Source organism: Podarcis cretensis (genome assembly GCF_951804945.1).
Source record: "Podarcis cretensis genome assembly, chromosome: 6".
In the NCBI taxonomy this organism is placed as follows: Eukaryota; Metazoa; Chordata; class Lepidosauria; order Squamata; family Lacertidae; genus Podarcis; species Podarcis cretensis.
Window position 1 is genome coordinate 68,044,453 of NC_137175.1, and position 27,554 is coordinate 68,072,006.

At 42.2% G+C, this 27,554-nt stretch overlaps 1 protein-coding gene and 1 long non-coding RNA gene across 2 annotated transcripts in view; one reads left to right on the forward strand and one right to left on the reverse strand.

The window, feature by feature from the left end:
- Positions 1-318: 318 nt before the first annotated feature.
- LOC307219422 lies at positions 319-27,221 on the reverse strand. Its single transcript, XR_013840403.1, has 5 exons — positions 27,196-27,221; positions 20,797-20,859; positions 18,659-18,983; positions 18,366-18,496; positions 319-4,405 (listed from the first exon to the last, which is right to left on the reverse strand). It is a non-coding gene; the product is annotated as an uncharacterized lncRNA (long non-coding RNA).
- The window catches only part of AK5 (adenylate kinase 5), an 85,281-nt gene continuing 75,168 nt past the window's right edge, over positions 17,442-27,554 (forward strand). The window contains exons 1-2 of the mRNA XM_079982575.1: positions 17,442-18,132; positions 25,618-25,804. Coding sequence (XP_079838701.1) covers positions 18,073-18,132; positions 25,618-25,804 — 247 coding nt within the window. The 5' untranslated portion in view covers positions 17,442-18,072. The remainder of the gene's footprint in view (positions 18,133-25,617; positions 25,805-27,554) is intronic.

Genomic DNA, 27,554 nt, shown 5'->3' on the forward strand with positions numbered 1-27,554 from the left:
ATATATATATATTTAACTTGGGGGGGGGGAAATTAAGAGAATGTGATTCCATGGTAGGCTTTATATGCAATCCACATTTATTAGTAATAAAATGTGTCTTCTTCAAGGCCATTAACTCCATTATTCACAGAGTGCTTCAAAAATGGTTAAGGCTAGTCATTAAGAGTGAAATAGCACCCAACGAAAGAGAAAAAGGAAAGATAAATAGAAAACTGTCAAAATTATCATAAATCACTGTTCTGTAGCTGTGATTTTACTTCCCAGGGACTGTCAATGAGTACCTTTCAAAAAAGAAAAGAAAAAGCATCTCAGATATCAGATAAGGAGAAAGGAATAGCTTTTTAAAGAGATCTACTGACCAGAAGAAATCTATGATTTCAGAAAAGCATTCAGAAAACCACTCCAAGGATATTTCATTGCCTCTTAAACCTATTTTCTGGGAAGGCACTGCCGCTAATGGGTTTTGGTGTTTGGGGGTATTAATTATGTCCTACAACACACATACTCGCAAAACATGATGCAAGGCCATTTAAAAGGGACAGGAGATTTGCACAGGGCTTCTGCATCTTTAACAGCTCTGGAGAAGAGGACATTTCATACCATGTGCCGCTTGCAGGGCAAGCTAGCCTCTTTCACACCTGAGCACCCTAATATAGGGGACCACAGGGCAGCAGTAATGATAAATGAGGGCAGGAATGTTGTCTGAATTGGACAGCAACACTAGGAGAGTTGGCACTAGGAGAGGCTGGTCATCACTTCAGGCAGGTAAACATCTTGGGCGACAATGTTCAAGAGCATCTGTTGTTCAGATTATTATATTTAAAAAGCAAACCAATGCTCTAAAGACAGTCTTCTGTAAGTTAAAAACGAATATGGGATGTTGGCAAACAATTCTAGATAGTGATTAAAAACAAGGGTTATCAGCAAGAGGGTTAAGAGTAGGCTTGCTAGAATCTTACATGTGTTTATTTACTTTAATGTACATAGAAACACACACGTCCAACTATTCAAGAGGTTTCAAGTGATCTCTGAGACCACTCTGATTAACACTGTAATACTTGTCCTCTCTGCATTTTTCTGGAGGAGAGCCCTTCTGGGCAGCCGAGATGAAAACTGCTTGTTCTGATCTCATGATGTTGTTCTGAAACAGCACATATACTAGAGTTGCTGGGAACAATGGAACAACACTGGGAAGCTAGTGAGTGGATATTTAGCACAATAATAATAGAGAAGTGCAAGAAACTGATAGATGAAGTGGATGCAGAAAATAAAAACCATGCCAATCAGAGTTGGAAATTGATCCACTGAAGAGCTCTACCAATGGTATAGCTACATTTCCTACCTCAATTCACATATTTCCTTACGGAGGTTGTAATTGATGAAAACCCACCTGCTTCCAGTTTGCTGAAACTACATCCATCTCAGGTGTTGTTTCTCGTTGCTTCTCTTCAACACCATGTAATAGTGCATAGGGTTCAATTGCCATAAAGACTGCAAATTGTCAACAACCTGTAGCTACAAGACACATGTCTGGCTCCCTCTAGAATTATTTCTGTGGACACCATACACACACCCAAATAGACTGATGATTAACAAGAGGAATCCTAATCATGGCAAGGGAACAGTGAGGTGGAGCAGAACAGTAGTTTGACCATGGCATCCCAAGTCCTGTTGATCATACTGGACCAGATGGAAGGTGTGGAGTGGAGACCAGTACGTCTCTGCCTAGTTCTAACTTCCTCCAACAGGAGGATAATATTGCTTGGTAACTGATCTCAACAAACATCTATTTTGGTTGCAACGAAATGAAATATCCCAAAATATTTCCTTTTTTCTTTCCACCCCCTCTTTTCCTTTATGGCCGAATCACACCTTTCTTTAAAAGTATGATTGTAGGCATGCTGCTCCAACTTTTAAGCATTTTCTGGTTTAATTCAAATAGCAGCACAATCCTCCATACCATCCTCTTAATACAAAATACATTCCATTGAGCTACACTAGGCTTGTTTCTGAGCAAACATGCATAGGATTTGCACTGTAAGGCTTAACACTTTACTGAAGTTGGGCCTTCACAGTTTGTGATCCACTAAGCCACTGATGGGGAATCTATGAATGCCACATAGGCAGTATGCTTTTAAAAATGGTTTAATACACATATCATACATTAACTTATAGATAAATCAAATTAAATCCATGATTGATGAATATTTCTTTGTCAGGCAGCAATCTATTTAAAAATCCTTTTATAATGTGATGCTGGGCACACTGATGATGGCCTCATTATTTTCTTTATTGTGTGTTCTGTATACGGATGTAAGATTTAAATGGTTATTGCCTATTTTTTTAAAAGTGTCTATTATTCATAAGAGACTACATATTTGGGGTGTATGGGGGTGTTAGGGGAAGGGTAGTACCTCTGGTGGGGAACACATTGTGCTCTTTCTGAGGTAGTTTATCCACCTTTGGTCCCCACCCTGCACTCAGCTCTCTCACCTGTGGCTCCTAAAAGCTGTCAGCGTATGGTAGCAGCCAGCCACACCCCGAGAAACAGCTTTGACCAACTAGCTCAGGGGTCAGCAAACTTTTTCAGCAGGGGGCCGGTCCACTGTCCCTCAGACCTTGTGGGGGGCAGGACTATATTTTAAAGGGGGGGAAATGAATGAATTCCTATGCCCCACAAATAACCCAGAGATGCATTTTAAATAAAAGGACACATTCTACTCCTGTAAAAACACACTGATTCCCGAACCATCTGCGGGCCAGATTTAGAAGGTGATTGGGCCGGATCCGGCCCCCAGGCCTTAGTTTGCCTACCCATGAACTAGCTAAACCAGCTAAGGGCAGCCAATGGGTCTCAAACCCTCAAAGAATTAGGGACTGTCTTTCAAGACAGGTGGATGCCAACTGACTGCATTTTTGTGCAATTTAGGATCCTGCCATCACAAGGCATGTGACATTTTTTGCCTAGGTTTTGGCCAAAGTAGAGGCTAATTGGACAGAGCTGGCAGACTTTACAACATGGCTTTCTTTTTATATAATTTGATTTGCATGATTACAGGAGTCATTCGACACCAGCTTTTGGTGACAGATGGGTGATAATTGTACATGGTGTATGTACTGTATTTTTATTTATTTCATAGCCTATTGAATAAAATTAAGTTATTCAGTAGGGTTAATGTTACAAAACAAATTTGTTAACTGGAGCTGTGGTTGAGATCTGGGTTAGATGTCTTAATATATTTTTTTTGATAATAAGAATACATGTTTGAAATCCTTTTTGGAAATATATTTAAAATGGAACAAAATGAACAGGAAGACTGAAATTAAGTTCTTGGTTTGGTTTAATTATCAAACATTACTGTATATGCATATGCTGTTTATATCTCTTTTGTGTGAATATGGATGATCATAGCAACATACAAATGACATACCACAAGCCTATTCTTGAATCTTCACTGTCACAATCAAATCAGAGAAAGATGAAAAACATGCCCATCAAATCCTATTTTCAAAGCCCACATATTCTCTAGTGATCTGGTTTTATAGTCTCAGACCATAAGAAGGCTGAATGACAGCTAAACCACTGTAACAAGTATAAATATTCTTTCCCTCACTTTTATCATTTGTGATGCCTGTTCAACTTCTAAAAGAAACAAAAACACATACTATTTGCAGTTACCTAACACAGTTTCGCAGAATCAATTTTTGTTTGAATTCCATTGAATTTTAGAAGAAGAAAAATTCCCACAATGCTATTTTCAATTAATTTGGTGGGAAATTTCACAATAATTATGTAATGATATGTACTATTTCTGTTCCAGTTTCTTGATGTGTGGAGTTCAGGGACCGGGCTAGGGCAGGGACACAAAGTTGGCAGGGGGTGGTGAGATGTACAGTCCTGCTTCAAACCATGAGTGCCATAAGTGAGCATTGTGCAAATAAGGCCAGTGTCATAAGCCCTGTTGCTCCATTGGGCTCAAACATGGCTTGCGTTATGAGCTGACAGGACACCAAGGACAGAGAGGAGGATCCTGGTAAGGTATACACACTGGGACAAGCTGAAGATGGGGAAGGGCAGGTTGGGGACTTACGAGGTACTCATGGGACAGCAGAAGACAACGAGGGGGCAACATGGACAGTTCAGGGGAGCCAGGAGGAGAAGACACATTACCAGAACCAGAAATACCTCCCATCTCCGCAGACACGGTGGGCTCAGGAACATCAAGAACTGCACTCCAGGAGACTGAGGCAGGCAAGGGAACACAGCTCAGCCACTAGTGGACCAGGTGAAGGTCATAGGACTCATTAGGTCTGGGAGGAGATTGTGGATTAGGTTCAGGGCAGGTGAGGATCACATGCTTCATCAAGTTGAGAAGCACAGGTCTCAGCTGGAGAAAACTCTGGTCTGTAGATTTATCAGGACAAGTTATTTGTTGTTTACTGTTGTAATAATTGTGTTCTTAAAATTTATCTTCTGTACTATGAAAATAAATAAAACCATTATCAAAAAAATAAAAAAAAGATTGGGTAAGATTAAAGGGAAGCAAAGCAGAAACTCTTTGTCTGCTCATCTTTCTCTGTTAATGGACCACAGCTTGGCTGCTTCAAGAATGCTGGTGGACTGTGACTTCAGGACTCACCCCAGGTGTTCCAACACAGGTTCTTCTGCAGAGGCAGTAACCTGACCTCACTAATTGACTTTGGACCTTGCTTGTTGCCTTGGACCTGGACTGGTACCTGACTGGACTGTCTGACTACTCTCTAGTGTTGTCTTTGGGACTGTGTGCACTATCAGGACTTACCTCTGGGGTATGCAGGGGTTTAGAACAGCTTGGCAGACTCAGGTGGTTGAGGAGGATGAAGAGGAAGCAGGAGCAGAGGTGAATTGTGGGAACTGAGGATGGCTTCTTTCTGCCCCTCCTGTGGAGTAGAGAGCCTCTTTGGGGGCTGAGGAGGGCAACGACCAAGCACTGGAGATTGCTTAATGGGAGGTGGCAGAGTTAGGAAGGGAGGGTGCAGCCTAGTCACAGAGGACCAAGTGCCACCTCCAGAGATGGGAATGGACTCACCCACCAGATAGAGTGTGAGCCTATGAATCCAACATTCCTACAAGGTAAGAGTCTGATGAGAATCTTGTCACCTTGTCTTTAAAAGCTTGGCGAGTGGGGCATGAAAACTCACTGGGGCATCTTTATTGATTCCACCCAGTTCTTAACTGCTTGCCCAGCTCCTGGACTCCTACTGCTGCTGCTAAATTATGCTGTGCCTTGCCTGAAGAAAGATCTCTGTCTACCTCACAAGTATGAGCTTCTGTTGTCGTGTTTTGGGCAGGAGTCAGGACAGCTAGACTAATACTGCAGGTAGAAAGCTAGTATTCCTTCCCTTTCCTTCCCTACCCTTCCCTTCCCTTCCCTTGCAGTGCATACTGCAGCTTGTGAAGAAGGTCCTGGGTATTCTGCCCTGCTTTTGCCAGTGAGTTGAGAGTAGGTTGGGCTGAGAATGGCTCAGTTCTCCTCCTCCTCTTCCTCGCATCCTCAAAGTCCCTTCTCACCTGGGCTGCAGGAGTGAGGAGGAGGCTGGTGGCAGCAACTAGCACATAGTAACACCCAACAGGCAGCATTGCAGGGCTATTATGCAGCAGCAACAGAGGGTGTGTGAGAGGCTCTCCTGAGCACCCCCCCTACTTTCCCCCCACAACTTCATGTTGCGGCATCATTACTTGAGTGTTTCTCTGCCGATGTATAATGTGACTGGCTGCTAGGGAAGAGAAACACGTACTGTACAACATCACAGAGCTGGTTGCACAACACATTATGTAGGAGAAACTGGACTGAAGGCTACCATTTGGGAATCTTCCTTATGTTCCTGTAACATAGTTCTCCTGTCAACCACAGCATCAGACTCTATTCTGCTGGAGCAAAGGAGCTTCAAATGGAAACTGCAATATGAAACCACTGGATTTTAACACATAAAGTGTTCCTGTGCCTCCACTTGTGGATTGAACTGTGACAATGGGTCATTATTTTTTAGCACATTATATGTGTTAATTGGTTTAGCAATGACAGGACAGCTGTGTCCTCAAAGACTGCTTTGGGAATGACCACTGTTAAGTATGTAATTATCACTGTCTGTTCTTTCCTGCGTTTTGTTTCCCTCTGGTGTCTCTTTTCACAATCACCCCCATCCAAGTTCATGAATCTGATGAAGTAGACTGTAATAAACTTGTCATAATATATTCTACAATAAATTAGCTACTCTTTAAGTTGCCTCAAGACTCTAATGTTTTTGCTCTAAAAGACTAACATGGCTACATGGCTAACATGTTGTGGTCTAAAACATCAGAGGGCAATAGCTAAGAGAGGCTGAATTAGATTATATAAATTCCAATGGATTTTGAATGCATGCTTCCACAGAGGCAGGTCTCTGCAAATATAAGATTTCTCAAGACAGGATCAAACTCAACAGGTTTCTGTTTTTCCAAGGTGTGACGAGCAGAATCAATTGACTCTTAATAACATTTCAAACAAAATCAAATACACTTATTTTAAAGAATAATAACAACAAAATGAAAGAAGCTTTCTATTCTACTAAAAACTTGAGGCGCATTTCTATTCTTGTGCTTTCTGCTCTTTTGACTCTCTATTTCTCAGTTTCTGGCAAATGTCTGCCCTGCTCCCATATCACAAAAGACAGTAGCAGAGGCTTTTACTTGTTACGTAATACAGTGGTACCTCGGGTTACATATGCTTCAGGTTACATATGCTTCAGGTTACAGACTCCGCTAACCCAGAAATAGTACCTTGGGTTAAGAACTTTGCTTCAGGATGAGAACAGAAATTGTGTAGCGGTGGCGCAGCGGCAGCAGGAGGCCCCATTAGCTAAAGGGGTGCTTCAGGTTAAGAACAGTTTCAGGTTAAGAACAGACCTCCAGAACGAATTGAGTACTTAACCCGAGGTACCACTGTAGATCTTTATTCAGGCATGTACTGGTATAGGCTCAGCAGAAGCCACAGGGTCCAGAAGTCATCATTCCAAAGTATGCGAGTAAGACAAGAGATTCAGAGCTGGAGGAAACCAATGATGATGTCTCAACAGTTGTCACACCCTTCCCTTCCAGCTTTTAAAGCCGAGGTGTGGTGAGCTCACTTGTGAGACTTAGTGACAAGACTGTGCCCTGCCTCTCTGACTGCAGGAAGAATTCGACATAGCACTCTCATTCTGCCAGCACAAGGATTTCAGCTTGCTAGATGAAACAGTCTCCCCTCTCCTTCCTCTGCGCACTGCTTTGGGGGTTCTCCCAAGCCCCCCCTAAGCCCGTTTGTAGCGGGAGAGGGAAAGCCTAGTTGCACTAGCAGAATTCTGCTAGCAGAACTTGTTAGTTGAATCTGTAAAGGCCGATCGGACCTCAGGGGCATAGGGAACCACTAGAAGTGGTCCCATCAAGCAATCTCAGTATCAAGGTAGTACCATCTGGATGGGCTTGCCAAGAAAAGCAGCTTTGAAAACATACTGTTAAATAAATATCCAACCACCAGTTCAGCCATCTTTTGTACATGCAGTGGTGGCCAGTCCCTATTGGGACTGGAAGGGCATAAAGCAAGAAGCCGACAGTAAGTGGCACCAGAGCCAATGTTAGGCAGAGTCAAGCAAATTTAGTTTCCTCCCCCCCCCCTTCCCACCTGCTCCCTGCTGAGTTCTAAAAATGTAACTGAGCCTAAGGATGAGGAAGCTGACAGCCACCTTAGGTTGGTGGATCAGTGCCCCATTCATCCTAATGAGGACACCGTATTGTCCTTCACAGCAGGCACCACATTGTCTCAGGCAGCCTGCTGGAGAAGAGAGTGCCGTGCCTACTTTTATCTACATGGAGAATTGCCTTCAGCCAGGTTATATTTTTAACCGAAAATTGTCTGTTCTCTGTCATACTGAGGGGTTCTTTCTCATCACAAGCTGCCTGGATCCTTCTAACAGGATCAAGGGCTGGATCTAGACACATCAAATAAGTGATTCAGTTAAAAGTATTGTAAACTCATACAGGGAAGTCTGGCAGGGAAAGACGGGACTCCATAGCGCCATATAAAACACTTTAAAAAAACCCCCAATCTAGCTGAGTCCAAAGACTAAACTTTGGACCTTCTGCAGGCAAGGTTGAGTATGTGCTCTACCATTAAATGATGAAAGGAACATTGGTGGTATCTTGCATAGTTTATTCCTCCGAGGTACTCTTTTTCTTCTGAGGTCAGTATTGGTCACCGCCAGCCTTGACATAGGACAAGAAAAGGGGTCCTATTTACTTTTCTGGAACCCATCTGACTAAATTCAACCATCTGCTTATTTTTCCTGTCCTTTTCCCTGAAGCCCTTTTAAAGTCTTGCTCTGCTTCTGAAGCTAGTAAAACATCACTCACAGCATGTTGTCAGTATGACCCATTTCTGCCACCACTCTTCAGAAGACAATTTTCTTTTTGGGTAAGATCTGTTTGATGTTCTCTATATAGATTTGTTCCCCACATAGCCTTCCCCAAGACGAAACTGTGTATCTGCAATGGGTAGAGAAGAACCACACCCCACTGGAGCTGAATCAGATAGGATTATTATCTTTTATTCGCATTAAGTATGAGGAATGTGCTTCTAGAGCTGGTCTTGAGACAATCTAAGCATATAGGTCCACACTACAGAACTTGAACCTAAGTCTTGATCTCGTTCACTCATCTTATAAAATCTCCACAAGGATTGTTTCATAACAATATACTAAAACCTTGCCCAAAGAGTTTGAAAATAAATGAATACCATTTGGCCATATGGAAAATCTAGAACACCTGTGAGAAGTGTGTTGAGAAACAGTCTTATAAATGGTGTATTTTCTTTTTAAGGTAGACAGATTTCATCTTAGTCATCATCATCTGTCTGATTAATTTGTTACTTGCAAATGAACTGGGCACAAAGTGCACTTGTATCCAAGTTATGCATTTGAAGGCACTTTTTTTGGAATAGAAGCATATGATTCAGCAAGTTCTTCTGAGAAGGTTTCACATAATTATATTTTTTTTCACAGAATCTAAACTTACAGACTTGCTCACTCTAAGTGATTACATAAGATCCTGATGGAACTTTACAACAATCTGGCCTAGCTCTTGCAGAGGCAATGTTGCAGAGCTTTCACTCTCCGGTCTGATGCAGAATTCTGGGTGCATATGCATCTCTCATTCAAGTATTTTATTATCATTACTCGGCCTTCCTTAGGAGTGCAGAATTGAGCTACCTCCTCTTTAGCTTCACAGCAACTCTGTGGAGTAGGTTATTCTGGGGGGAAAGTGACTGACCCACTGTGCCTTGAACCCAGAGTTCACCAGTCGATGTCCAATACTAAACCACACTCCCTCTATCTCTTTGTTGTTTTGCATTGTTTAGGCTGCAAAATGATGGTGAGATATGTGTCTAATTAAACACATAGTCTACTTGTGCACAGACAATTTCCTGTTGATATTCCTCAGAGACATTTACATTTAGTTATTTTCCTTCTTAATGGGGGAGCCTGGATAGCTCAGTTGGTTAAGAATGTGGTGCTGATAATGCCAAGGTTGCAGGCTTGATCCCTGTATAGGACAGCTGCATAGTTCTACATTGTAGGGGTTGGACTAAGGACTCAGCTATATTAGTAAATAAAGAGTCATTTGAATGCATTATAAACATGCAACATCAGGTGGCGCCAGATAGCAGGAAATTTTAAAATACGATTTTCCATAGGGATTTTTTTCTTTTGTTATAACGATCTGATTTCTGACTTATTCATAGCATTTCCCCCTGTGTTTAGATCCACCCTAGATGATCCTCATGGTCCCTTCCAACGCTACGATTCTATGATTCTATTTATGCATCCTAGTCCCTGAATATATTTTGTCACAGCCGACAAGGTCAAGGTACATAAAGCACTTAAAAATCATATTGTCAGGAAAGCATTGTTTAATGTTTGGATAAGATACAAAGACTTATTGGAAAATAAAACACCAAGGTGGTTGTCACCAATGGAAGCTAAAGCTTTCAAAAGACTTAATATGGAGTCCAAATGGCCAAAATATTGTGAGATTTTGGAACAAGAGGGAGACAAATTGAAATTGCAGAGTTTTGAGAAACTAAAAAGTAAAGTACGAGACTGGCTTCATTATTATCAGATAATGGAGGCTTATAAATTAGATAAAAAAAATCGGATTCCAGGTGGAAAAATTGAAATTAGAAACAGAACTGTTAGAACCTAAAACTAAGAATTTGTCAAAGATGTACAACTTGCTGTTGAAATGGAACACTCAGGATGAAACGGTGAAGTCTGTTATGATTAAATGGGCACAGGATGTTGGACACAACATTATGTTTGCTGACTGGGAACAGTTATGGACCACCGGTTTGAAATTTACGGCATGTAATGCCTTAAGAGAGAATATTATGAAAATGATTTATAGGTGGTACATGACCCCAGTCAAGCTTGCAAAAAATTATCATTTGCCCGATAACAAATGTTGGAAATGTAAAGAGACTGAAGGTACATTCTTTCACCTTTGGTGGACGTGCCCAAGGATTAAGGCCTTCTGGGAAATGATTTATAATGAATTGAAAAAGGTACTTAAGTACACCTTCTTGAAAAAACCAGAGGCCTTTCTCCTGGGTATGGTTGGCCAATTGGTACCAAAGAAGGACAGAACTTTCTTTATGTACGCGACAACTGCAGCAAGAATTCTTATCGCAAAATATTGGAAGACACAAGATTTACCCACTCTGGAGGAATGGCAGATGAAGATGATCGATTACATGGGATTGGCAGAAATGACCGGCAGAATCCGAGACCAGGGAAAAGAGTCGGCGGAAGAGGATTGGAGGAAATTTAAAGACTATTTACAGAAATACTGCAAAATTAATGAATGTTAGAATGATGTTGGACAGAAATTAAATCGTTACCAGCTGTAATGTAAAGGTTGAACAACAAGCTAAAATGAGTTATATTAAGTTATAATAAGGATTTGCTGAATTAAGAATTTGAATTGGAATACAAAAGGGGGAGGTGAGAGGAGGTCCGGGATATAAGGTAATGGAAATAAGAAATGGGAATTATATTTGTTTTGTTTTGTTTTGTTTTAACTGTGTATTTTTGCTTTTTTGTCTGTTGTTTTTCTTTTTGTATTAAATTGGAAAATTTTAATAAATATCTTTAAAAAAAAAAATGAATATATTTTGTCACAGCCATCCAGTTGCAGGTGCCTTTTGGCAAGTTGTTTGGAAGTGTTGTGTTATTCTGCTATTTAAGTGTCTCTGTATTGTCTTTTAAATTTTTAAACAAAGGTTTTGATGCACAGTAATTTGGAGGGCTATGTTTACATAAATACATTTTGTTTGTTTCTGTGTCCCTCCGCTTTTTGGTCCACATGCATCTCTCTGCAGTGCTATTTCTCATGGACACAGATCTGTAGCATTCATATGAACTACACGAGGAAATATTTAATAGGGTTTTTTGTGGCTCTGTGATATCTCCATACAGATTGGCCAGAGGGTGTTGCCAGAGGTTTAAAAGTTTGTGCTTTTAAAATATTATTTCCCTGACCAACAATGCTGTCTCTACAGGTGACCAACATTCTAGCTCTCTTATTTGGCCTTGAGGATACTGTCCAAGAGTCTAAGAGTTGACATTAGAGCTGAGGGATACAATTCCCAAAAGAGCTATGTTGGGTGAGCGATTATCTCAGTATTCAGGAAGCCCTAAGGAGGACACACATACAGTTGGGAGTCTTTTCATATAGGTAAACTGCACTTGCTACTTCCTTTGCTATTGCTGGCTGCCAGAATATTTATATATACACATATCCACTATATTCTTGGGAGGGAAATGCATTTACGTACCTTATATAAAACCTTACATTATGTAAAATATAAAACTTCCTGTGAAATGTACATGAGAAATGAGCTTATCTGATATTCAGTTGCAAACCCTGGTGTGTATCCCTGTTTTTTTTCCTTTTCTCTCCTAAAAGTGTAGTACTGAATGCAGTTTTGCTACCGTCAAATCCATCATCTTCCTTGCTATGAGATGGCTTAATACAGCCGATAAGCCACGCCTGGCCATGTAGAGATCACTGGAACTGAACAGATGAATGAGCTCTTGAGACGCCATATTATAGCAAGATAATGATTTAGCTGAAGTTTTTGGATCACACCCTGGAGAACTAAAGTATATTTAAGGCCTACTGCTGTGCTCCCAAAACTGTGGCATGTGAGGTGATGCATCTTTGGGTCTGCCGTATTTGGCAGCACTAATGATGATGGCTGCAAAGCTGCGGCCACCACAAACCTGCTGGGTTTTTATGAATCTGGCCTCTGGTACTGGCCTGGCTGGGGATGACTGAAGTCAGAAAGAGACTCAGGAAAGACTCATACGGCTTGAAGAAGCTAAAGAGCCAAGAAATTTGGCAACAATGTAAGAAAACATTTGGGGGGGGGGGAGAAAAACAGATAGCCAGTGGTATACGTAGTTTTAATGCATAAGAACAAAAAAAATCTATTTTGGATCAGACTAAACATCCACTTAGTCCATCCTGTTTCCCACAACAGGACCTGAGCCTAAAATGAAGGGGCTGACAGCATTAGCACCCTAAGGGTCTTGCTTCCCTCATAGCCACAGCCTTGGATTCAAACAGAAATCTAACATCACTCTGACTCTCTCTCCAGTTTACTGCTTTTTCCTCTAACTCACATCACTGGAAAACTCTCTGCCCTCAACTCTGGCTTTGTCTTTTTAACTACCTGCCAGTTGAGGGAGGGGCCTCACTCATTTCTTTGTTCCCTTAATGGCCCATCACCCACAAGATTCCCACATCAGGAAACTAGTGTGGCTCTCTGCATACAGTCTACTCCAGAGGTCAGCAAACTTTTTCAGCAAGGGGCCGGTCCACTGTCCCTCAGATCTTGGGGGGGCAGACTTTTTTTTTGGGGGGGGAATGAACGAATTCCTATGCCCCACAAATAACCCAAAGATGCATTTTAAATAAAAGGGCACATTCTACTCATGTAAAAACACGCTGATTCCCGGACCGTCCGCGGGCCAGATTGAGAAGGCGATTGGGCCAGATCCGGCCCGCGGGCCTTAGTTTGCCTACCCATGGTCTACTCCTTTTCCCCAAACTCATAACAATATAAAAGTATGCAGCATTCCAAATGTGTCCCTACTATAGATTTGCAGTTGAATATTGTCAATTTTATTCTGAGTCCCTTTCCTAATGATCCCTAGCATGGAATTTACCTTCATCACAACAGCTGCTGCATACTGAGTTGATATTTGCATGCTTCTCTGGCATCTTACTCTTATTATATGTACTGATCATTTTTATTTGCAAACAAAAGCGACAGAGAGGGACCCTTGAGACATCCATGTGATATTACTGAATCTCTTGAGCCTGAAACAACACTCTCTCCCCTCCAATCCCCACAGAAAACAAATTAGCAAAAGAAAGTATCAAACAGCACACCCCTACACAAATCTACATACTGAAAAGTCTCATTGTACTCATTGAGGCTTACACTCAGTTATAACTGTGTGTAAGTTTGCAGCCTAAAGGGTGGAAGAGTACATTTTAACATTAGGAAAAATCAAAGGCTCCAATAATGAAGAAAGCAAGGAAGAACACCAGCTAGTATGTGATGTGAGACGTTGACATTTGTCAAAAAAGATTGCAGGAAGGTCGGCTGGGTACAAATGTCCCCATTGAGATAACAAGAAACAGAACACCAGTTAGAGACAGTCAGTATTGGAAGATATCAGATACAGAGTGCAGTCTAGCTCTTCAGCATTGGGTAGGGACTGATGCCCAGGGCTGGAGGGGAGGGTGATAGGCTATTCTGCTTCTCAGTGGTGCTACCAGATAGAACAGATGTTTCTCATGCACTTAACCTTTTTCCAGTATCCACAATACATTACTTGCATAAAAAGGCCAAGCCTGCATGAGTTCTGGATTTAAACTTTCTGGGGGAAATCTGTTAAGTTTAAACAAACAAACAAACAGCTGTTGCCAATGACCCATTTACAATATTAAGCCTTCATTTGAAAGCACTCCAAGTTACACCCAGCAGATGAGCAGAGGTATTTCAAATTCTACTCAAATTCAAATGAGATTGTAGAGAAGACGGATGGATTTTTTTTTCATCCAGACTTTACAGTGGAAGATGTAGGGCCGTGCCTGAACTAACTTTCTCAAGAAGGGAGTCAGAGGAACTAGGGAAATATTGGTGACAAGAAGCTTTATTAACAAATTAAAAACTGACTCTTTGCCAGGTCTAGATAGTATTCACCTAAGATTTCTTAAAGAACTAAAATGTGAAATTGCTTATCTCCTAACAAATATATATAACTTGTCTCCAAGATCAGCCTCTATACCTGAGGGCTGGAGGAAATTGGCAATGGAACACCAATTTGTTTTAAAATAGAAAAAGACATCTAGAAGAGATCCAGGAAATTACAGGCTGGTTAGCATAAAGTCTGTTTCAGGAAATCTGGTGGAAAGCATTATTATACAGTATATAGAATTAGCAAGCACATAGAAGAACCAGTATGGCTTCTGCAAGGTACTTGCTAACCTTTTAGAGTTCTTTTGAGAATGTCACCAACCATATAGATAGAGGTGAGGCAGTTGGCATTGTGTACTTGAATTTTCAAAAAGCTTTTGGTAAATTACCTCACCATAGACTCCAGAGTAAGCTTAGCAGTCATGGAATAACAGAAGAGGTCCTCTTATAGATCAATAACTAGTTATGGAACCAGAGGAGAGTAACTAGGTAGTTCTCCCTATGGATGGATGCAGAAAGTTGAGACATTGAGATATGTCCTTTTAAACTTGTTCATTAACAATCTAGAGTTAGGGGTAAGCAGTGAGGTAGCCAGGTTTGCCAATAACACCAGATGGTTCATGAAGGATATTATAAAAAGTGATTGCAAGAATCTCTGCAAAGTGGGCCAACGGGCAGTAAAATGGCAAGTGTGTAATTCAAATGTAAGCAAGCGTAAAGTGATGCACGCTATTGCTCCTTCGATATGTTGTGAGCCACTTCGGCCACAGTTTTGAGGGTAAGCGGCATACAAATTCAAATGAACGGTAAGTTCAGTGGAGTTTACTCCCAAGTATTTTTAGCAGGGGTGCACAAGAGCCACATTCTATCATGGACAACCTTTGGTGGCCACATGCAAGTGGTACATGGCGCCAGAGGCAAAAGTGAGTCCTGCAATGGTTGTTCCCCTACCTTTGCACAGTAACTTACATTTCATCTATAATACATGCTTGAGGCTCCTCTCCAATCTCCATCTGTATAAGTAAGAGGCATTACCACAGTTCAAGAACTCATTCCAGCCAGGCAAAAACTCTTGAGAAGGGCACAGAGCAGAGGTGTGGACAGGTGTGGCCTGGAGAGGGTCTTAAGAGAGCTCCAGAGGGCCTGAGAGATTCTCTACCCCTGGAGTATAAAACTGAAGCCCATTTCCAGGGAAGGACCTGGCAACCCTTAAGTGTCATGGAAATGAGTTGGCAAAGAAAGATTCTAGAAATCATCAAATGGCACTGTTCATTTTCATTACTGTGAAGTCATCTGGATTTGGCTCAAAAGGGAGGCAGTAATAGAAAGAAGCTTGGGTGAACACTGGTTTGGTCACATTACAAACATGGATAAGCCAGAGAGCCTGACTGGTAGGCAAGAGAGGATGAAAAAGGCCAAACAAATATGGACTGAGATAGAGGGATTGATCTAGAGAGCAAAGCTAGTCAGGAATTGGCAAGTACCCTGTTTATGTTAAAAGGACAGATGGTCATAATGATGATTTCATTCTTTTCACAAATGTATTTTCTAATGCTTCAGGATAATAGCCAAGCTGTCTATGCATTTGTGGTTATGAGACCAAGATTTTAAAGAAAGGTCAATTTTCCTTTTAAGGGGGTATTTTTACTTTCCTGAGGGTGTCTCCTGTTAGTTGTCACTGTAAAAAGGGCATTGCATTGCTAGAATTATCCAATCCAGAATGTCAATTGTTATGTTGATCTAGCTAGACATATTCTGCATGCTTCAAGTTGCCATATATTTCCCAGCTGTTGTTCCTGATATTTTTGGATTTGGTCTACAGAGAGCTTCAGCATTGTCAGACAAGCCCTTCACTCTGAGTGTCCCCTGCAAACAATAAAAAATCACACTATGTGATCAGAAGATTAACTTGCTTTAGTGCCAACTCCTTAGAATGCAGATGCACCCTCCATCCGAGCAGTGTGCATGTTGATCAGAAAGGGGGGGAAAGGAACGCCAGTGAATTTTATTGACAAAAACAGAACTACTGCTATATAAATTCTAAATGTCAAGATGTAGCATCTGAAAAGCAGGAATTGAATTTGTTTCTGTATGACAACAATTTCTGTCAGATTTTGTTCTGAGAAAGCTACATTAATCCCCATGATGGTTGATCATGGGGTATATATATATGTGTGTGTGTGTGTACACACACACACACACACACACACACACATATATATATATATATATCGATCGTATGTCCCACAAAGGGAAGTTCTACTGCAACTTTTTGTATATGATATTTCCCAGTTATCAGGACAAGCACTTTGGCCTCAGTCATTTATTCAGTTTATGGTCTTAACTGGGGCTCTGTGGTACATACTCCCTGGTCTTTTCGCTGCATGCAAAGTAATCATCTGATTATCACTAGTCTTATATCAAGGGCCTTATATCAAGGGCCTTATTCCCAGCTGAAGGAAACTGACAGTCTGAGAGAGGCAGGAGGAGCAAGGAAGATGTTTGCATATGACTGTACAATATGTTGGCTTGGTATGAGAGTTGGTATGAGGACCAAGTATGGCATAGAAAAGAGAAAGTAGCAGGCATTCAGAACGCACCTCAGCTTAACACCATAACTGCTCCTTGGGAGCCATCAGGGCTGTCAAATGGGAGGCGGCTTTCAAATCTGGAGGTGATTTTGGCTCTGCACGCGGTAGGTTGTCTTGTCCTCTTGCCCAACAGAAACGGGCGTATTCCTAAGTTTTCCCTTAACTTGGCCAAATAGCCCTTTGGGCGTTTAAGGGGGGGCAGTAATCGACGTGGGGGCAACATGTTAAACCACCCTTCCTGGCGCGGCCCCGATCCAACTATCCCTGCCCTGCCTCCGTGGCTGCTTTTGAAACACACTTGCGACGCATTTATATGTAAAGGCCAAACGTACATGCTGAACCAAACATAGTACCAGAACCTCAGCCAATTCCACGTGGGCGATCATTTCTGGCCGCCCTTTGAGAACACGAACCCATCGCCCTAGGTTCTTCGCCGGCTCCTTCCTCTCTCCACCTTGTCCGTGCGCTTTCACACGCAAACACACACACACAGAGAGAGAGAGAGAGAGAGAGAGAGAGAGAGAGAAGCGCCTTTGGAGCAGAGAAACTCAGCTCTGGCGTCTGTGTGTGTGTTTGCGAGAGAGGAAACCCTGAATTTCTTCAACTGTTTCGCCCTTAAACTTGGTGGGGGTAGGGGGATCCGCTTTAGGAAAGACTTCCTGACCCTCGCAGGGCGCACCCCAGTCGGTTATCTCGGACGACGAGCTTCCCCTGGAGATTATTATTCTTGATAGTACTGGCAATTTGTTCAGGGGACACCACGTGTGCGGTGGCGCGGCGCCTGTGTGCATTTGGCTCGCACACAGCACGGCGGCATCGTGCGATCCGGAGTCACTCCCCCCCCCCGGCTCCTTTCCAACAGCAGCAGCCACCCACTCCCGCCACCCAGCACCACCCAGCTTGCCTGGCGGCGCGCGGGCTGGGCTGCCAGGAGAGGGGAGGTACTGGCTCAGGCTCCGTCTCTTCTCCCTCCTCTCCGATCCCCTTTCCCTGCGGGAGCGAGCGCTTTGCAAGGACAACGAAGGCTCTCGAGCGCGGGGCGGACGAGGCGAAAACACCCGCCCCCCTGCCCTGCCCCGCGGTAAAGCCGGGCAGAAGCGCCCAGCAGCCAGCTAGCCAGCAGCCCCGGCCGCGCCACCGCCCTTTCTCCGCCAGGAGGCATGAGCACCTGCGACGCCAAGGAGTATCTGGCCAAGAGGGAGATCCCGCAGCTTTTCGAGGTAAAAACCCTCCTCGCCAGCCGGTGGACCCCGGCAGCCGCTCACCTCTCGCCTCTGGACCCTGGGCGGAGCAAGTTCCCCCGAAGTCTAGGGGAGAGTCACAGGATGGATAGGGCGGGGGGGGGGGGGCGAGGCTGTGGGATCTAGGGCAAGGTGGGAGCGCACGGAGCAAGGGCAGCTGCCCGGCATATTGAAGGGGCAAGGCTTGTTTCGAAGGGAGGAATGTCACTTACTCCAGACTTCGCCTCTGACCTCTTTCACCTTCTTCCTGCACAGTTTTCCAAGATCTAAAACGATGGTTGCGGTCTTTTGCCCCTTCCATAGTACCGGCTGGGCATCCGTGATTTGGGAGACATACGACACCCTACAGACAGAGGGGGGGGGATTGGGGTAGTTAGTACGGCAGGGTAAAGGGCATCCTCCTACCCCTGTCTGCTTATTTTGGGTACTCAAAGAGATGCCTTCGCTTACAGTGCGGATTGTGCATCTTCTCAGCCCCCTGCCTGCTTCCCTTTGCCTTGCTCACCTAGCCTGATTCTGCGGAGCAGAGAGGAGTTAACGTTGTCCTCCCACTCTACTTTTAATGGATCTGGAAGCTTTCTTGCCTCCGGTTGCCTTGGTTCCTCTAGCTGCTTGTAAGGCAGCATTGATCCGACCTTGTGAGATGTGAATATGTGTGGAATTGGTGATCAGAAAAGCAGGAGGCAGGAATGTGTCATCTCCCATGGCATTCTCTGAAAGCTCTACATATCTTGACTCCAGGGTGAATGGAGTGGAGATGCTGCTGCAGTTTATTTTCTCCTAGGTTGCATGCCTCATGAAGCCATGAATGTTGCTTCCTGTAATCAAAACTGTGATATTTAAAAGGGAACATGATTGGGTAGCTAAAGTGAAAGGACAAAGTCAGTTGCTTGTGCTACTTGAGACCTAAAGGGATCAAGCATGTTCATCTGAACATTTTGGCACACTTAGGGTCCCAGTCTCCATTCCAAAGAGTATTTTCTTTGTCATTGCGTCAAATCTCTTTAATGAGAATTTTTAACCATAACATAAATTATCCCTTTCCTTCTTTGCTGGTGTTTTCATTTGTCTCATGGATATTTTGCAAATATCCACTCATTATTTGTTCTGCCTTCTGGTCATAGAGAAGAGTGAGAAGCTAAGTAAGGCTCTACAGACCTGCCCAATAGTTATCTTGCTCAATTGCTTTACTATTCACCTATGCTTCTGATGTTTCACTACACTCCCCCCCCCCACTTTCTCTAATGTTTTCAAAGCTGTCAGACACAGGTGGGGAACCCAAGATCTGATCTCATACGGGTAGGAGTGGAGGGAGCCTTAGGTGGGAGAGAAGGGAAGTAGGGATGGGAAATGGGAAAGCAGAAATAAATAGAAGCATGGAAGGAGGAGGGAGCTATTAGCGTAGACCTTTGCTAAGAATGGTATGTTCTTCCTTTGGCATCCTGTTGTGCTGGGAGGAAGAGGGGAGGGATGGGGAGATTATTCCCCGCCACACACTGCTGTAAGGGCTGGAAACTTTTTAAAACAAATACAGTGGTACCTCGGGTTAAGTACTTAATTCGTTCCGGAGGTCTGTTCTTAACCTGAAACTGTTCTTAACCTGAAGCACCACTTTAGCTAATGGGGCCTCCTGCTGCTGCCGTGCAGCTGGAGCACAATTTCTGTTCTTATCCTGAAGCAAAGTTCTTAACCTGAAGCACTATTTCTGGGTTAGCAGAGTGTGTAACCTGAAGCGTATGTAACCCAAGGTACCACTGTACAAACAGGGACATTGACAGGATGTTGACTTTTACACTGAACAGCAGAATGCACACAGGTTTGTTCATAATAGTTAGCATGAATTGTTATACAGATTTGACATAATAATTTGACAAGTTGCATTGTAGCAATCAAACAGTTTTGGCTGGGATGTGTGTGTGTTCTTTCCCCTCCATCCCTGTGTCTATCTTTTATTTTCTGCAACATACCAACTTCTTATATACTTTAATGCAAGCTGGTTCCATAGTGGAGGAGGATGTTAATCAATGATGCAAGTTAAAACTTTTTTTAAAATTCAGTTTTTAAAATTCCCTTTGATTAGCATCGTGCCCCCACGTTTTGAATTTGTTGCCCAGGATATAATATCTCTCTCTGCTGGCAGCTGTCATCTGGAGATTTGAAGCAACTCTCATCTCACTGTACCATCTGAATTGAGAAAGACAGTCTAAGTGGTGAATTGACGTCTGCAGACACTCATGGTCTGGATGTGGGTCAATAAACTAAAACTGAATCCAAACATGAATTTTGTTTGGGGTGCGGGGCAGCCTCAAGACCAGGAATTGGTAGGACAGGCTGTTCTAGACAGGCATTCCCCTTGGAGGAACAGATGCATATTATGGGGATACTTGTGGGGTCGTCATTGTTACCTGAAGCCCAGGTGACCTCAGTTGCTAAAAGTGCTTATACTCAGTGTCAACAAGTGTGCTGCAGTTATCTACACACAGGTAACTTGTAGTTTAGACTATTGTAATCTGTTTTATGCAGGGCTGCCCTTGGAAATGGTCCCAAAGTTGCAACTGATGCAAAACACAGCAGCTAACATATTATTGGGTGCCCTAGAGCCCTTGCAAGTACCATCAACCTGGAAACAATTGTACTGATTACCTGTTTGTCTTCTGGGCAGACAGAAGGCAGGACAGCAAAAGGAAAAGTAGGCTCCCTGGGGAGCTAGAAGGGAATATGAGAGAAAGGGGGGCAACTATACAGATTATTATTATTATTATTAGATGGCTTTCACACAAAATGTGTCTCAAAGGAACCTGCAAATTAAGCTAAAAATAATATCAAAGGCATTAAAACCACATTTTAAAAGTCATAAATGAGAGACTATCTTAAAAAGGTAATGCATCCATGTTATTTATTTATTGAAAGGCTTTTATAAGTCACTTAATATTTTAAAAATCTCTAAGCAGGGACAAATCCTACCCACCCCACTACAAGATTAAGCATTACAGATAGGCCAATGCGCTCCAAATTAACAACCAAATGCCTGGGTAAACATAAATGTTTCAGCCTGGTGTCTAAAACAGACAGTGATAGTACCAGGTGTGCTTCCCTGGGGAATGCATTCCCCAAATGGGGAGCCACCACTGAAAAGGCCTGTTCTCATGTTGCCACCCTTCAGTTACCAGCATGTAGACAACAGAGGTTAGGCTAAGCCTGTCTAGATAGGCTTGCAGCTGAATCACTAGCTAAAACTGATGGAAGACAATTTGCACCATCTAGGCTACTTGTGCCCAGAATGACAGTAGTGGATGCAGAAGTAGTCCCAGGCTTTGCACCTGCTCCTGTAGTTGGAGAGCACACCCACCACCACACCTGCAAATGTAAAGGAGAAATAGAGCTGCATGTCACCAGTATATTGCTGACAGTACATCCCAGATCTCCATATGACCCCACTCCGTGACTGATGTGGTCAATGGGAGACCCCCGCGGGACCTCACACTGGAGCCAAACAACAACATCCCCCATTTTTATCAGTCATGAGAAGCAAGGTGCACAGTTCATTGTCCAAACCAAGCACCTGGTCAAGCTGTACTAACTGAAACTCATCCAACACAACAGGGCTAAGGAATGCTTTGGATCCCTTTTTAGATTCATCTGCTTAAAACCAGAGTTGAGGTCCCGGCAGATGCAAACAATTTTATCCTCAAAATGCTTTGCAAACAAGTCACAGCAGGCCACTGTGTATTCTGCACCTCCTTTGGACCAGAATGTTCTGATGGCAGACCATCCTAATAGGCCCTCACCTCTGTGGTGGGGGAAAGCTGCTGAAAGCCGAAATCTCAGCTGGAGTAGATCCAACCCAACCATGAAAAAGGACTGATGTTGCAGTCCCACCCACAGTGAGACCCACTTTGCCAGAATTCAAATTGCTGGCTGGGGGGATCCCCTGTCACACCATGCAGCCGGCCAGAGATTTCCCAACTGCTGGCTCCTAGCCAGATGTTGCTCCTGGGGTGCTTGAGCCCCAGCACTGCTGGCCCACAACCACTGCCCACCCCCATACCATGGGAGTGGCCATTACTATCCCAGATTACGCACTTTCTGCCCATTACAGACAACCAGATTTAGAGCGTGGCCTACCACATGCCTTGGGCTGACCTTTATTTGTTATACACAAGATACACCATAGTTATATCTTATGCAGTGTTTATGGGACAGATATATTCTTTGTACATATGAGAAGACGTTTTGAACTTTAAAGTGTAAACTGTACTTTTGAACTATTCCAAAGAGGCTTATTGTGATACTGCCCCTTTAAGACTGGTTTATGGGAATGGGTTAGTACCTCAGAAATAATGAGCTTACATACAGCTGTCTTCCGATAAGGCTTCAAGGCCGGTGTCACAAGGTAATTGGGTGGTCTAAGTTCCCATAAACCTGGATTGGTGGGAGCTCTTGGCAGCCAGCCAAACCGAGGTCTGCATCTATTTGGGCTTTTGACAGCATCTTGTTCCGTTGCTCAGCCTAGTGAGATTTAAGTGTAAGCGTTTGTTAATTAATTGGATAAGTTAGTGTTTGTTGTCTTCTTACCTTCTGAGCTATTTTTATCTGTGTAATTATTTCTACAAGAGAGGTTTTCTCATAGGGTTTTGTTTTAGTAAAATTGGTATATGATTTTATGAAATTTGGTCTGGTCTGAGTTCCTGAACACTTTCATTTTGACCATGCTTTTCGGACCAAGGCTGCTATAGTGCTATGAGTAAACCTGCCAGCTTCAGTTTTGAGGCTACAGCAGTTTATCTCTACTTCACAAAACTGTAACAGTACAGCAGTTATGTAAAGTGGTTGTTTAACAGATGTTGCCACATCATAAAAATGCATTAGGTTCTTCAGGTCACATATTTCTGGAGTTGCACATTTTTCTCTGTGTGGAATTACAGAGCACACGCATTTACCATGGAGTCTTTGTTTACTATGACAAATAGTGTGATTTACAAGGAGTTTACACATCTGTTCAATTGGACAAATTGGCCTTATGTGAAAAGATGTCAGTAATACGCAACAGTTTAATTATTTTACATCATGGTGACTTGAGCAAAATAAATCTGGGCTTACTGATCACTTCTCACTGTTTACTGTACACATCGGGGATGTTTATATTTCAAGAACACCCTGTAGTTGTGATTTTAAACATACTTAGACCATTCAAACATTCAAGAAAAGATTTTGGCACTATCCACCAGGACCATATTGCTTTGGAATGCAAATGAGGAATCATGTAATTGAACTATCTCTCAAATCAGAAAGCCCCTGCATGTGGAATATTTACCCGATTGGGAAGATAATGAACCTATTCATTAACGTATTTATAATCCACATTTTCATAAAATATATCAATCAGCAAAAATAAAATCGGCAAAAAAGCATCCATGAAAACAACATTAAAAACATCAAACATAAATGATGCAGCATTCCCTGTATTAGAGGAAGAATCTAATATGCCAGATCTTTCAAATACAAATTGCCAGCTGCCTTTTAAAGTGGTATAGCCTGTAGCCTACAATACTACATGCTTTTTAGGGAACATTTGTGTATTTATTCATAGGAAGGTGATGTGTATTGATACCCAAATCATGAATTTCACAGAATTATATGAGTAGAAGAGATCTAATGAATCATCCTGCTAGGATATTCTTCACCAACATTCATGAATTCATTCAGTAACAGTGGGGTTTAAAAAAAATAAATAAACAATGCATTTACTGTTATGTGGAGCAGATGCTCTATAAAATGGGTATAATTTACTGTGTCATTGGTGGGTGAAAAATGAAGTGAAACAAATAGAAAACATCCTACAATTTCCATTTATTTAAAATACTCTTCCAGGCATCGAGCAGGGCCATAATGATGCCTTTAAGCAGCTTTGGTTGTCATTGTGATCAGTTACCAATATGTCTGCTGAATCTAAATATAGTCATAATTCAACCTATTGAACTTAATGGGCATTACATTTATCATGACTAAAGTCCCATTGATTTCAGGGGGCCCACTAGGGGCGCATTGGAAGATGGCTGACAATACCATCTCTCCGACCCACACGGGGTAATTAAGAGGCTGTTATGGGAGTAGGCAGCTTCCCTTGTTGCCCCAAGGAAATGGGGAACACTGCCCTTGCCTGCTGTGCCCATAAATCACCCCCTAATTCGAAAGAAGGGGGTGAGGGCACTAGGCAGAATACCCCCGTGTGGACCTCAGCTCTCCTGGACGCTGTCTCTGATCGCGCACTAGCTGCAGCAATTTGGAATAATTAATTACAAAAGAAGCAAATGCACATATTTCAAGTGAAGAAGGGGAGTGAAGTCTGTTAATTTAAGTGACCTCTGCGAAAGAAGACGACGAGCTGGAGAAACAGGAATATTTTACGATGAAGATACACCAAAGGCTGGGTATGTTGACAATGGGACTGAATGGGAAGGGGGAACCTTTTTTACTTTCCTTCTATGTGATTTGTGGACATTAAAACAGCAGCAAGAAGCAAGAAGTTGATTGGATCCCCTTCGGAACTTGAAATATGGGTACCCCCAACAAAAATTTAAAATTCGGCTGTGTAATTTGGAATTTATGTAATTTGGTTTGATTTGATGTGATTGGTCGGTTAATAAAAAATTATTCTTAAAATAAAGTCCCATTGATTTCAGTGGTTCTTTTCTAAGTGTGACTAAGTAGGAAAATAATCAGGGAAACTTATTCCATAACAATATAGAAGTCTTGAAAATGATTTGCTATTCTATCACCAAGTGCTTCAGTATATAATACCACATGTATAAATTACCAATGTGTATTACTATCTGGGTGGGGAAAGGGAATGGGATTTCTGAATTTTTATTGTTTTGTGCTTCAGCAATTTTATGAACCTAACAAAATATTGCACATAAGCTTTGGGGCATAGATTTAAGAGTTCAGCTGTACTGAGTTGGTTGAAATAAATAAATAAATGGGGGAAACCAACTCATTTGGCAATTTTGTACCTTAGCAGTGGTCCTGTAATACCCTAATCTACAAATTGATTCAACTGGTATGTTTGGATTGTTTCCAAGGCAGTCCTATTTAAATCAGTGGCATTTAACTTGCTTAGCTTTGTTGATTAAGAAGGCCTATGAGTACAGGTGACCATGCAACTATACAATGGTATGTGTTCATTGGAAGCGTTGTTTAATGAAAAATGTTCATATTTCATGCTTTTCCTAAAAGCAAAAAGCAGCTAATCAAGTTTTCATGTGCAGCAATGTTATGTTTTTATAAGTCACACTTGTAATTTTAGGAGGTTTAAACCTGTGCAATTTCTTAAGTTTGCCATAAAATGGAAACCTGAAATAACAGGAAAAAATGGGATTGGTATGTAACAAAGTTAATTGTTAGACTACAATCATGTATTCAACTTCAGTGGCTTATAAATCACTTTGGGGCATTATGTTTCAGAGTTTGCTGAATGGATTAATGTGCTACAAACCCGATGATCCAGTCGAATACCTGGAAGGTTGTTTACAAAAAGTGAAGGAGCTGGGAGGAGCAGAAAAAGTAAAATGGGACACTTTTGTCAGTCCAGAAAAAAGGACACTACCTTCACTGAATGGCAGCCAGTCAAGAAGATCCTTTTTGAGGAATGGTAAGATTTATTTATTTTGTATCAATTTTATGTTTCAGCTTAGATTCAGGTGACAAGCTGAGTAGAATGGGTAAGCCACTCACTGTATGATTTGAAGATGGTAGTGATGTGGGCGCATTGAACATTTGTTTAATGCTTTATTGGCGCATTAATTAATTGTGATGTGATCATGATTTGCCGCCTTGTGGCTTCTGTTAGTGATATGTGGCCACATTACATAAATGGGAATCACACCAAATATAAATCAATCAACAGCTGTAGAAGGATCCATCTTCATTTGAATTTTGATTCTAATTTTGATTTATTGCTGAATAATCTTTAAGTAGATAAGGCTGTAATTCTATGCACTTATTTGGGACTAAGCCCCATGAAACAGTGTGGGCCATATGAATAGGCAGGAGTGGTGAGCTGTGGCTTCCAGATGTTGTTGGACTACAACTCCTACTATCCATGACCATTGTTCCATGCTGGCTAGAGCTAATGGAAGCTGGAGACCAGCAATACCTGGGTGGGGGACGGGGGGGGGGGGACAAGTGAGTGAGAACTATGATTTCTGTAGAAAAATATGCCAGATTTGTTGGAATTCCAGTTGAATGGAGCAGTCTTTACAGTTGGAGGAGGGAAATAATGTTCCTTCCTATGTAGCAACTCCCTCGCAATGAAAAGACTTATGATCTGCTTATCTTCAGTTGACTGGCATTGACCAGTCTGAGGAATTGTGGTGCTTTCTAAAGTTTACTGAAGTTGTATAAAGAACAACTTATTTACGATGGGCAAAAATGCAGAAATTGGAATGCTCTGAAAAGCCTTACTAGTGCCAAACATAACAAACAAATACAAGCAAGTGTATTTTCTCAGAAATACCCAGTGCCTAGTCATCATATACAATAACCTGATTGGCATTGCTGATATAATTAATATGGATTAGTTAGAACACCTAGAAAGCTGGGTATGAATCAGCTTAGATTTTAAGCCATTCCAAAAATCGGACTGAGATAACATACAATGTCTATACACAAAGGATTCATAAGGAAAGTACCCAATTATTTTGCTGTTGTAAATGTTCCTATAAAGCTACTAGAATTCTGTGCTAGTAGTAATTAGATTGCATGCAGTAATTAGATTAAAATGTACACATAATGTCTGAAAACAACAACTCTGGTATGATGTCTTAACATGAATTTAAAATCAGACTTACAAAATAACTATAAGAAATTTATCAGCCTGCATGGGTTTTAAATCTGCCCACCTGCCCATATATGCTACATGTGATTCAACAGCTTGAATAATGGGATTTGGCAAGCTGCTTACCCAAGTTGAATTGTTACTTGCTGTAGACCAATTTGCAAGGCATATCTTTAAAAGTTTCAAATAGGTAGCCTTTTACTTACTAAACAAAACTGGAAAAATGTATTGCGTGGACAGGCGGAGTCCCCAGATCCCGAGTGGTCCCCCCCGTCATGTGGAATAACGACTCTAGACAACGTGCTATGGGATTAAATTGGCCACAACTTTATTAAATTTCAAATGTGGGTAGACCTTGGCTCAGGCATTGGGCGTTCTCCCTCCCTAGTCCCCAGCCGGGGACCTAGGGAGCATCAGGATTATCCAGTGTGTGGGGGGGGGATGGGCTGGCTCTGGAGAACATATGTTCAAGCAGAGATAGCCGCCCCCGTTACGCCGCCGCAGGGGAGAGCAATGACGACCTTTCGGCGTACGGCCAAAGCCTCCCTTCAAAAACCCCTTTAAC